Consider the following 12,210-nt stretch of genomic DNA (forward strand, 5'->3'; position numbering starts at 1 on the left):
CAGCCATCCTGAGCGCAGGGCGGTGGTCACATGGAAGGGAAAGGGTTATCGTCCAAGGGGAAACTTGTCACGCCAGAAATTTTCACACTATGAATAAATTTACATCGAATCAATGCTGCCACTCACTGATAGGGCAGATATCCTGAAGGAGATAGGTTTCGTTGAGTGTCGGAGATAAAGATGAGAATTTGTGGTGTGTCCAAAAGCACGTATCCGTCACTGTGTCTTTTTCATTTAAGCCTAAGAAATATGATCAGTGGTGATTATGAGGGGGAAACTGGGCAATCACAAAGAGCCAACATTCAATCTATGAGGAGATAACAAAAGGAAGACGAAAGACAGCTCTGGATGGCAGGATGCCCCTGGGGCGGTTATGCTGTTATTATGTTGGAAAGGGCTGCCGAGCTGCGGTGCGGGGCAATTAGAGACCGGAGGATTGAGTGGGGGAGGGTCCAGGCACAACAACCCGTCCACGAAGTGTTCTCAGCTCGGGGAAAAGAAGGAACAAACCTCTCCGGATATGACAGCAGTAGCATTTAAAAAAAAATAAAAAATAGACATAACAGATGATGGTGGATTTATGAATTGGAATAACAACCGTCTGCTTATATCCATGGAAATAAGCTTGGTCTAAGCTGCTTTCCTGTCAACAGTGAAATCCAAAAGTCATGTCATGCTGAACTTTATGCTGCCCTGGCCTGAATGATTTGACTGGTAACTATGTGACAATTGGGTTGGTTTGGGGATAATGCACGCAAGCGGATGAATCATCTGTTGTTCCCATCGAGAGCTCCTGCAGACACTGCGGTGAACACATTAGCCATGTCTATTATCTTTAACGTCACTCCGCTTTGGAAAGTCCTGACTGCAAAACCACACGGCGTCCGGGAGCAGTCCAGCTGGAGAACCACGGGGACAAAAGAGGGAAAAGTCAATCCCAGAGTATCGTTTCGTCGGTTCATGAGCTGCAGACAGAGGTCGCAGCCTTACAGCTTTTGTGTGTTGTCTTCTAACGTGTAGATAACGGAAGTAGAAACAGATTGAGTTGCGAGAAGGAGTGCGGTTTTTCACGAGACACACAGCGCGACTGTTCCCTAAACTCTCACTTGGGTAATTTAAGCCTCTGAACTTCACCTCTGATTAGATCCTCTATTGTCGCCTCTCATAATATTACAGATCTCCCAGTAAAGAGGACACAACGGGCAGCGAACGGAGACAGTAACACAAGCTCGGTGGTGTGAGATGTAACAGTTGGTATTGCCAAGCCTCCACAAACACACTCGGCTTCCATGCCCTCTGGTCCTGAACGGCTTCAGCGGAGCAGGTGTCTGCCCACATTCTTTACATAAGCTCTTGTCAAACATGGCGCACGGCAACAAGGCCTCACAGCTGCAGGACAATGGAGTCACATTAAACTACAGCACGGCAGCCAGGCTTGCACACTTCAAGCCAGAGTCAAGGTAACGGACTCCGCGAGGTCACCTTACAAAAGTGAGCGTGAGACAAAAACCTGCTGGTGTGAAGTGGAATGTATGAATAGTTGCAAAACAAAAAGCCGTACTGACAACAGTTAACACCTCTCACAACCTCGTTAGTTCTTTAATAGGAAACAAATGATGAAACTGGCGAAACTGACGTGATCCATATTCACGGCCGATGTCGAGGCCGACACAAAACAAACGTGGCAAAGCTCCAATCAGTCGTTAAAAAAACCCACACGACTAAACCTGAGGCGCAAAATGCAGAGATTGTAATCACATACATGCCTCATGAAAGCCTGAAGCGCTTCCTGTAGTTTATTGTGTGTAATAAAGAAGTCATAATATGTAATTTAAACAAGATTACTATCCCGTTACAGGTATTTTGCCAAACACACAGCTGCCTTTACGTAAATCGAAGGCAGGCCTCAAAAGTATTTTAGAGCTGAGCCACATTGTGGGAATCGAAAGTGCCTCCTGTATTACGTACAGCCAGAAAACCCCAAAACATCACAGTTGAGTTTGGCATTTAGAAACTTCCCATCACAGTCAGGAGACACAAGGGTGAGGAGTGACAGCTTAGATATCCACTCAGGAACCGGCAACGGTATTCAGAGTATCCGTTTCAATTTTTCTTCTTAATAATACTCAGCCCTACTCAGCAGACTTTGGGTCAAAAAAGAAAAGAGTTGGTTGTTCCATTTTTTTTACTTTTATCAGAATCCCTCAAAAACTGTATCGGTGTCTAATGCTGGCCTAAACTGCCAGGTTGGAATGGAGTGACGTTACTCTCCTTAAGCTTGTTCTGTTCAAAAGACATATTGTCAAAATACGTCTTGTAGGGTTGGTAGTCACACATTGTGGGGCTGGTGGAAAATAAAAAGGAAGGACACCATCTTAAAATAAATTCAAAAACGTTTAATTCCACCGCATTTACCCAACTCCTGGATGAGAGAACCTAATCAGGGGAAAAAGTGAAATTATGTGTTCTTATTTTATGATACAAAGAACTATAAAGCTCAATCTCAGTCGCCCGCTGTCACTTCCTTCAGTAATCAACCAACGTGAAACTCGAGTTCAACAGTCGTTTCAGGGTTTCACTAGTCATTTAATCTGCCGGGGTCAAATGCCTTTAAGTAAGGATCAGCTTATTTTCCATTTAGTCCCTTAGCCAACTTCATAATAGGCTACTTACTTACTACTAAACCCTCTGTGCTTTGATCAGAGTCAGGAATCTAAAAGCGACTGCCACCGTTTCAGGTTCACGGCTTTATATGGCGGAGGAGGCCGTGGTGGACCACTCTTGCTGACTCCAGTTCAGTTCATTTGGGGGCTACTGCATTGACGGATTTGGTTTTCATTACACATACACCATCCTTAAATAATCTTCCTGAGAGGAAGTCACAGGAGGATCTATTCATTTTACCTCCATGTGTCTTTGATTTAAGATCAGCTTCAGAAATGTCCTGCTGGTGATCTTAAAGACCTCAGTTTTAACTCATGCTCAGAGCATACATGAAGTTTGTTCCCATGAGCTGGAGCATGTGACGCATACATCCTCCTCCCTGCATCCTACAATTAACTCTTAAGCTCTCGATTACACATGTCCCACATCACAGAAGCCTCAAAAATGTCTCGTTCTGTTGATGTTATTAGCCCACACTGCGCGAGCGAACACAACAAAAGGAGCAAACATCTGAAACACGAAACCTGAACCCAACTCTGACGGATTAAGAAGAGAGAATCAGCGACTGCAGATAAAACAGCTCAGTTATTTCTGCTGTCACAGGGCGAGGAGCTATGATGGGCTGGGTGCACTGCAGTTTTCGGCAGATCTGTGACGCGCTGGTGAAAGGCGTCCATTCTGAAGCCCCCTTGCACCCTTAGCTGCTGGCCACCAGCCGAGTGAGCGGGCGTCCTGCTTCTGGAGGCCGGCTAAAGAGCAGAACCGCCGACCAGGAGGACCTGGAACAAGAGGCCCTTCTCTCCCTGCGACGTGATCCCACTCCCCCCTCCTCTCTCAGACTCCTGCAGCAACAGCTCTGGCAGCATCTCGGCCTGTGTTCCCCCCTCTTTGGTCAAGTCGGGGGTTTTCACATCGCGTTGGCCAAAAGGCTTTAATTGATTTACACGGGACTCTCTCACTCCTGCTGCACAAGTCCATGTAAGGCAGTGCCAGCAAGGCGGCCAGAAGACAGCTGGGCCGTCCCCCTGTGCAACAAGCAGACGTCCACTCGCTGTGCCCGAGCTATTTGAAGATCCCACAAGACAAACATTGTGGATATCCTCCATGCTGTTCAGAAACAGTGTTCTGACCTCTTAGCCTGTCTGGCTTTGAGAGTGACACAGCATAAGGAGTGGAAAATGTCAAATAAGAACGACTGCTGACATTTTTTCACTCCATTAACATATAATTGACCCATGTGCAACCTTTCTAAAAACAAAGTCAGTCAGACATGTACAAAAGAGGACTAGAGCCACTGTAAAAAAGATAAATAAATAATTATTTCAGACTTTTTTTTCCCCTCAGAATTTGGACTTGAATCTCAAAATTCAGACTTTTTTCTCAGAAGTCTGACTTTTCTTTGTCTTAACTCAAACTTTAATCTCATAATTCTGACTTTAAGATGCTGAGACTGTTTCCTCTGACTTTAATTGAAGAGGTTTAGAGGTTTAAGTGAAGAATTGTGCGAAAAAAAGAAGAAAGAAATCAGAACTTTCCCCCCCCCAAAATGTCAGTGGCCCTAATCCTCTTCCTCAGACATGCACATGAGGAAACAACAGAATTAAATCCACTGGCACCAAGATGTAAAAAATGCCAATTCCACCTTTCAGTCTATTTATGTTGGTTATAAAACCACTGGACAGCGACAAGAGACTTTCCACTGGCCTCACCGAGGACAGATTAAATGAAGTCTGGCCTTGACTTTAAGTTAACAACACCAGACTTTTCTTTTCTCTCTGTATTTAATCAAGAATATTATCCCTGCTTGATCTAATAACAAACATTTCCTGCAACGGGAAAGGCCTGGATAACCCCTGAGTATAAAAAGAAAAGAGAACAGCCAAGTCAGTACAGGGTAGGAGGAGGGAGGAGCAGCAGAGAGAGCAGGAGGAGGAGGAGGAGGAGGAGAGGAGGAGGAGGAGGAGGAGGAGGTGCAGTGGGAGATTCTTAGGTGGGCGGTGAGGCTCTGAAAGACGCGATTGAGGAGAAATTGCATCCTTCAGGAGATGAGCTCAGCCTGCAGTCACAAGTCGAAAAGGGCCTGAGAGGAGAGGTGAGAGGGCCACTTAAGTCTCTGCAGACCCACAACATCAACACGGCCCGCCACTGGGTCAACACCTCTCCGCAATTAGGTCAGTGTGCAGCACATATACTGTGCAGGAGAGCCTCTTCACTGACTCCAATGTTCAAGGACGTCTCCAGCAGCAGCATCCTCTGCTACTCTGACTTTGTCCATTTCTTGTTGGCAGCCATCTTCACTCTTCCCCGATTTTTCGAAATGTGAGTCTCGTGGTTGAATTGGACACTAATGATTATATTCTAAAAAAAATCTATTTTGTGCACAACTCAGAAATCCCCACACATCTAATTAGGAATGCAACCAACATTAATTTTCATTATCAGTTAATCTGCCGATTACACGCAGAATACTTTTTTATGATTCGTTTTGTGCGAATAAATGTCATAACGTAGCAAAAAACATCAATTACAAATTCCCACAATTGGCATTTTTGCATGTGAGAAAATGATTGAATCGACTAAATCGATTATAAAAATCATGGCTGCTTAATTTTCTGCTCATCAGCAGCTAATTAATTCAACAAAAGCCAGTAGAAAAAAAAGGAAATTAGACAACTTGGATTATCAATAGAAACATTATATAAAAAAAATGTCCACTGTGGTAAATACATGAGGCTGCTGTGTGAATGAATGCAGAGATTCCAGCCGACACAGCTGCACCGTTATAAGAAAATTTAAAATGCCTGCATGCATAAATCATGAATTAACTAATGGATGATGAGTGGTGACGACACGCTCTGCACGCCTCTGGAGACGTCACATTTATAAAGCCCTGTAACTGTACTAAAGCTGCTGACTCAAACGGGAACGTTCACTGCTGCTGTGGTGTAATGGTGACAGAGAACAGGCCGAAAGGTTGGACGAAGCCCAGACTGGACCAGGCCTTGGCAAACCAGACGCACGCTCTGCTCCCTCACACAGCCGATACACCGACCGACAAGAGCCTGAACAATGCTCGTGTTGATGCCACAGACATTTTCCTCGAGCCGTTAGGACACAATAACCCTGTGCTGTGACGATGGATGGCTGGATGGATGGATGTGCTCCGCCCTAGACAACAACAGGACAACCCCCCCCCTGTCATCCCCCAGCCTCGCTCACGCCTGGACTTCATTATGAGGTGTAACGGAAATCATCAGCGGCAATCTGAAAGAATTTACAAGACAATGATGCAGCCCGAGTCATGCCTGAGCAACACAAAGACCAGCCAGGGGTGAAGTGACTCAGTGTGGAAAAAATACAGACAACACGCAGGCTACCCAACAATTTAGGCCACTGCGGTTTTATACACATATTAAAAATGACATTACTAAGGTTATAAAATATCTTTACTTGCTGCAGGTTGAGAGAAAATATTTCCTCTGAGAGTACAAATCAGACCTTAGCTACACGAGCAGGGGGTCAAAATCCTGTTTAGCATGGTTTGGACAGTTTTAAATCTACGGAATCAGCATTCACTGACATGCATCAACGATGCAACGCAAATACAGCTGACTGACCACAGCGTGTTTGTGCACACCTCATCTGCAATTACATATAGATAAATAAAATTAAAAAAAGAAAGAGACCTGTGATGCAAACAGGACACCAGGACACTGACATCCTGCAGCACAAACACTCTCTCTCTCTCTCTCTCTCTCACACACACACACACACACACACACACACACACACACACACACACACACACACACACACACACACACACAATGCAGAAGAAGACTTTGCTTCATGTTTGTGCAGCTGCAAACATCACTAACCGGGAAATGAAACCTCCACCAGATGTATTCTTTTATTTTGCAAGAGAAGAAGTTATTTACCCGCAAGATGTTTGAGAGTGATTTCTGAATTAGAATCAGAAACAGTTTCACTCAGTAAAGATGGAAATGATTTTGTCGAAGTTCACTATAGAGCTAAAACTGCTAATTGTTGTGTGTATGTTTATGTATATGGATTTAGCTCTTGTAGACGCAGGTGTATATCTGCTTCTGACTGTGCCTACATGCCAATTTAAGGTATACATGTATATACGTGGTTATTTATTATTTTCACGCTACCTGTATCGCAGGTAATATTATATACACACACACACACACACACACACACACACACACACACACACCTAATGTACCAGGAATCAATCTAAGTTGAATTATTTTAAAACTATACCTGTATATGTTTACATGCTCTTCAGGTCAACGTGAATTTAAATAAAAAAAAAAATTCACAAATTAAAAGAGTGTGTTAAAAATAAACAGTCTTCAAAAAACAATTCATCAAAATATCACTGTCAAATTTGTGAGGGGGGTAAATGTCGCAATTTAATAAAATAATAAACACCCTGAAATAAAAATACATGTTTTTTGTTCTCTGTCGTCTATCTGCTTTTGATGAAAAGCAAATGTTTACACTACATTTTTAAATTAATCCAAGTTTTCTAATGATTTCAATTAGACAACTAATATATATATATATATATATATATATATATATATATATATATATATATATATATATATATATATATATATATATATATATATATATATATATATATATATATATATATATATATATATATAAAAAAGTACTAAATCATACAAGCAGTGGATCGTTGACAGCATCAGGAAACCGGTAATATTATTGGGGAGATGATGGCAGAATAAAGGCCACACACTGGCTACACATGCAGCAACATTGGATGATATGATGGAAGCAACAATAACAGCTCTGAGATAAAAAAAAAATATATATATATATATAAAATAATATGAGCAGAAATGAGAAGACAAAAGGAAATAAAGTCTCTTTATGATTCCTCTTATGTTAATAAATGAGGACTGTCTGTCCTGAAACATTTAGATCATCTTGTTAAATTAAGTCAAATGATAAATGGCTGCTTCACTGGCTTTGAGTGATATTATCAAAAAAAGGGTGAGACATGATTAGAGAATTAATTCCTCAGGAAATCTCTAATTCTTTTTTATTGACCTTTAACACAATTGGCTGCTATTTTTAAAACTCAGTCTTAATTAAACGTATTGTTTCTGTACACTATCACGAACATATATAGAAGAAAAAAAGTGTATTTGCTTGGTTTAGAGGCAGATAATGTGCAGGTGACACAAGTCCAGTCTTGGATCTGATTTAAAAAAGAGGTTAATAGTTGTGTGAAGAAACTCATTTAGTGACCCACATTAAAAGCATGTACACCTGTGCAGTGACAGGAGGAGCAGACATACAGGCCTACAGGGGCTTCTCCTGTGGCCACCAGCCCACAGAGAGCCTCCACAGGCGGCCAGCAGAGACCCGGCAGCGTCCCCTCTTCATCACCACGACCCGGCTTACCTTTTTGTGTCTGTCTTTGAAAGGTAACGCAGGCCATGGCATCTCCTGCAAAAAGTCCTGCCAGTGTTTCTGGTCCTGATCCGACGAGATGAAGACGATTTCCAATTTGTCCTTGTGCTCCGACGTCTTTTTGAACCTGCTGTAAAACTCGCACAGGCTGCCGTTGAACTGCTTGCACGGGGCGTTCAGGCTGCATCCGAAGAAGAGCCCGACCAGCGAGAGCTTGGCGCCCAGCGACTGCACGTCCACCTCGGCTTTCTCGCTGTTGACGAGCCGCTCCCCGAGTAGACCCACCAGAAACTCCGACATCGCGGCGTACAGTCCTCGAAACACACACGCAACGTGACCCTCAGCCGAGGCTGCTGTGCATGTAGAAAACCGCTGTGTTCAGGCGACAGCCAGCACTTCCTCCACCTCCGCTGTGAGGGTTTGTAGGTGAGCTCCCGGCCCCTGAGAGGCGTTGCGGTGTGTGTCTCACCGCGGCGCGTCCTCCGGTGTGTGTGAGCGCTGTGCAGGAATGCGCTCCGCTTAAAAGCCCCGACTGCACCAGCGGGCAGCGCTCTCTCTCCCCTCCACACTGCCTTTTACTTTCAACATGACATCTGCTTATCATAACCCCACAGATCACACTTCATCACTGCAGTATGTGGATGTTGGACGTGTTTTGAAAGAACACATGCGGTTGATTTTTATTTACAAATGTCTGAGTGGACATGTGTTCGCGTCTTCAAACTTCAGATTAAAAGCAGCTTGATTCTAAGTTTGACCTAGAAATGCATTTTATTTTGATGAATACTTCGGATTTCTTAATTTGATTAGCTTCACTTGACAACTCTAAACAAAAATCTGCAAATAGAAAAAAGATGAGGCCACACTCCTTTTCTGTGGATGTGCTGCCACCTAGTGTTCATAAGAGGGAACAGCCACAGCTCCGTCAAATGTTAAATAATAATACACTGAAAATGAGTTAGCTGTTTTACTGTTTCACTTATTTGTTTAAGCTGTGACATATGTGGATTTGTGAAACATTCGTGACACATTTATTTTGCCTTTTTAATTATATATGCACCCATTCTCCAATATCCATAACTAATTTTGAGTATTAATGTAATGATAAATCATAAACTTGACTAATAGAGCACTGATCAGACCAAAGTACAAAGTGCTTAACTAAATGAAATGCAATAAAATACCAAAATGATTAAACTGATGAAATATGGCCTGAAAGAACGGGAAATTTACATTCTAAATTAATGAACAATAAAACCAAAAAGTTTAATCCTATAAAATAAGAAAGCAAGTCAGATAAAACCAGGGTATGACTTCCAATAAGCATTAAAAGCAGACACTGACTCAGCTTTATTTCCTCCAACAAGTCATCAGAGTCAAGAGTGAAGTGGAGCCAGGCCATGAATAGCTTCGACAATGATCATTAAGATCTTAAAATTAATTCTAAAAATCTTGAAAAGTGAAAAAAACACTTCTATTATCAACAACAACTTAGTTCAGATGTTCTAATCACTGCTGTAACTGATGATTATTTTTATTATGAATTAGTCGGACGGTAATTTTCCACAATATTCGATTAGTCTTAACAATGTCAAAATAAACTGTGAGAAATGATGATCAGCTGGGTTTAGGATTGTGATATGATTCACGATTGGTGTGACTGATCATTTTGAATCAGTTTTCATTTTCACTGAAAAAAAAACTTTAATTAATATCGCAATGATTGGATATTTGTTGAGTTCTGTACCCAACAGACATGTTTTCTCACAACTGGAGAACATGATTCGTAGACCAGGACTCTCTGCAGCACAACAGAACCTGATCATACTGCAATAGTATTTTAATTGAATGTGCGGCCCTGTTGCAGATTTAAGCTTCTGTCCTTCATCAGGATCATCAAACAACACAAAGAACGATTTCTCCTGCCGCAGATGTTTTTCATCAAGTGCCACTTTAATTGGGTCCTACTGTAAGGCAACACAATCACACACAATGGTCACAATAAACAAAACATCCTAAGATATGTTTTTTTTTTATATATATAAAATAAACTAGTGTTTGAGAATTACATTACATTTGAAGAAATGTATTAAAGTTTAAGTTAAACAGGATTAGGAGATTGCACATTAAGTAGAAATGAAGAAGTTATATCCACTCAGCCTTTTTGTTTACTGCAGATATCCAGTAATGGTTTCATTGAATAGCTGAATATAACAGAGGATGCTGGATATACTGGTTGTAAACTTGCACAGTTGCTGATTTGAAAGTACAGTAGGAGATTGACCTTGATCATCAGAAGAGCTGAAACAGAATGGTGTTACATTTCACTGTTTAACAGTGAAAAAATGCTGAATGTTGATGACTGATGTGAGCAGCGAAGTTTCCCTCAGTCCTCAGTGAACATCATCTTCACCAGGTTCGCTTTCATGCATTCGTCCTCCACCAGCTTCTGAGGCTGAAACAGGTTTACAGACGGGTGACGTTTAACATTTGCACAGGTGAATGTACCCTCTAGACCAGTGTAGTAATATTAAAAGCTTTTTCATATGCAACAATTTATAAGAAACTGAATGAATATACATTTACCTCAGACAGATTTATTGTAGACTCAACATAAACTAATCCAGTTCAAATTAAACTGTTAAACAAGTAATTCTTACTGTGCCATATCGCAGCAGAGTGGGAACTCCGGTCAGCTTCAGTGTCCTCTTGAAGTCGTTATTTGGATCCTTCCAACTGAAGCATAAGAAAACATCATTAGACACATTTGAAAGAGCAGACTTGGAAAGACTGAAGAGGATTTTTTAGCTTTTCAAGATAAAAAAAATAATCAGATTCTGAAAAATCTGCTAAAAAAATATCAGCCGATAAATGCAAAATAAAGAGACATTTTTATAATAACATCCACCTTTTTAACGTAATTCTGAAACGATCAGTTGATAAAACTATAAGCTGACCAACAGAGAATGTGTACATTTTGGCTGTTCACTTAATATTCTAAGTATGCATTCTTACTGGTTAGTGTCTTCTGGAATACAAAGAATTACTTGTCTTTCCTTTTCGTACTTTAACTGTCACATAAATTTAAGTGTGTGGATTTGTGTTACACTGCAAGTTTGATTTTAAAGGCCCTAAATTGTAGAACTGAAACTTGTACTACTTTCTTACATTTTATAGCAAAACAACTAACCGATTAATTGATAATTGACATTGGTAATTGGTATTAATTAAGATTACCATAAGAAATATTTAGCAGAAAAATGTAACTGTTAACTGCAGCTCTTACATTTTGCTCTCCTTTGTTTTGCGACCACACATGTCATCTGGGTTACTCAAGGTGTTGACATGATGAACAGTTACAACATAAAACATTGATATAGATCAGATTAAAACACTGACTAGGCTCTTTGTCCAACTTGACAGTAGATGAAGACAGAGCCCTCAGGGAGATGAGTCATCTCTCCTCTCACAACTGGCTCGGCTGGAAGTAAAGAAGAGACACTTGGCTTGAGTAACAGTGTAGCACATTTGAGATGAACAAGCATCATGATCCTTGAAGGTAAAAAAAACAGTTTACATCCATGTCACTACCACACAGATGAAAAGTTTGCTAACATGAGGTCACATGACCAAAAATCTCGATCAGGTCTGCTCAAAATTAAAGTACAAGCATCTAACGGTTACGTTATCTACCTTGATTCCAGGTGGAAAATAAATAAAGTTACCTGTCACGCAGTCTGGACACCAGCTCTTTCCTTGGGCGTCTTTATCACCAGAAAAATAAGCGAAAATATCCTTTCCTTTTCTGTCAGACACAGCCTTACAGAATTCATCATATCCATGCACATTTACTTCTTCGTAATGGGCCATCGTTTAGACGGAGCGAATGTCAAAATGGACAAATGAACCAATGAACATTAACTGTTCGGTTGTAGCAGTTAAACCTATGAGGCACAAACAAGTGTTGAAAGAAATTCTGCTGCTCTGAGCACCGAACCTGGTAGAAATACTCCAAACTTCACTGTACCACTTCCGGTTTGTGCAAAGGTTCTTAAAGTGACCGTGTACCTT

At 41.3% G+C, this 12,210-nt stretch overlaps 2 protein-coding genes across 2 annotated transcripts in view; both read right to left on the reverse strand.

The window, feature by feature from the left end:
- Positions 1-8,751, reverse strand: part of nxn (nucleoredoxin) — a 67,237-nt gene extending 58,486 nt beyond the window's left edge. The window contains exon 1 of the mRNA XM_030408559.1: positions 8,131-8,751. Coding sequence (XP_030264419.1) covers positions 8,131-8,439 — 309 coding nt within the window. The 5' untranslated portion in view covers positions 8,440-8,751. The remainder of the gene's footprint in view (positions 1-8,130) is intronic.
- Positions 8,752-10,071: 1,320 nt separating this feature from the next.
- txndc17 (thioredoxin domain containing 17) lies at positions 10,072-12,182 on the reverse strand. Its single transcript, XM_030439438.1, has 4 exons — positions 11,865-12,182; positions 11,539-11,620; positions 10,800-10,875; positions 10,072-10,594 (listed from the first exon to the last, which is right to left on the reverse strand). The coding sequence occupies exons 1-4, from the start codon at positions 12,007-12,009 to the stop codon at positions 10,526-10,528; spliced, it is 372 nt and encodes a 123-aa protein (XP_030295298.1). The 5' UTR covers positions 12,010-12,182; the 3' UTR covers positions 10,072-10,525.
- Positions 12,183-12,210: the final 28 nt, after the last annotated feature.

This window comes from Sparus aurata, chromosome 2 (genome assembly GCF_900880675.1).
Source record: "Sparus aurata chromosome 2, fSpaAur1.1, whole genome shotgun sequence".
NCBI lineage: Eukaryota > Metazoa > Chordata > Actinopteri > Spariformes > Sparidae > Sparus > Sparus aurata.

Coding starts and splice junctions, on each gene's coding strand:
- txndc17 (XM_030439438.1), bottom strand. CDS start 12,009: ATGGCCCATTACGAAGAAGTAAATGTGCATGGATATGATGAATTCTGT. Junction 11,621..11,864: donor GTGTCCAGACTGCGTGACAG/GTAACTTTATTT, acceptor CTTTACTTCCAG/CCGAGCCAGTTGTGAGAGGA. Junction 10,876..11,538: donor CAAGTTGGACAAAGAGCCTA/GTCAGTGTTTTA, acceptor CTTATGCTTCAG/TTGGAAGGATCCAAATAACG.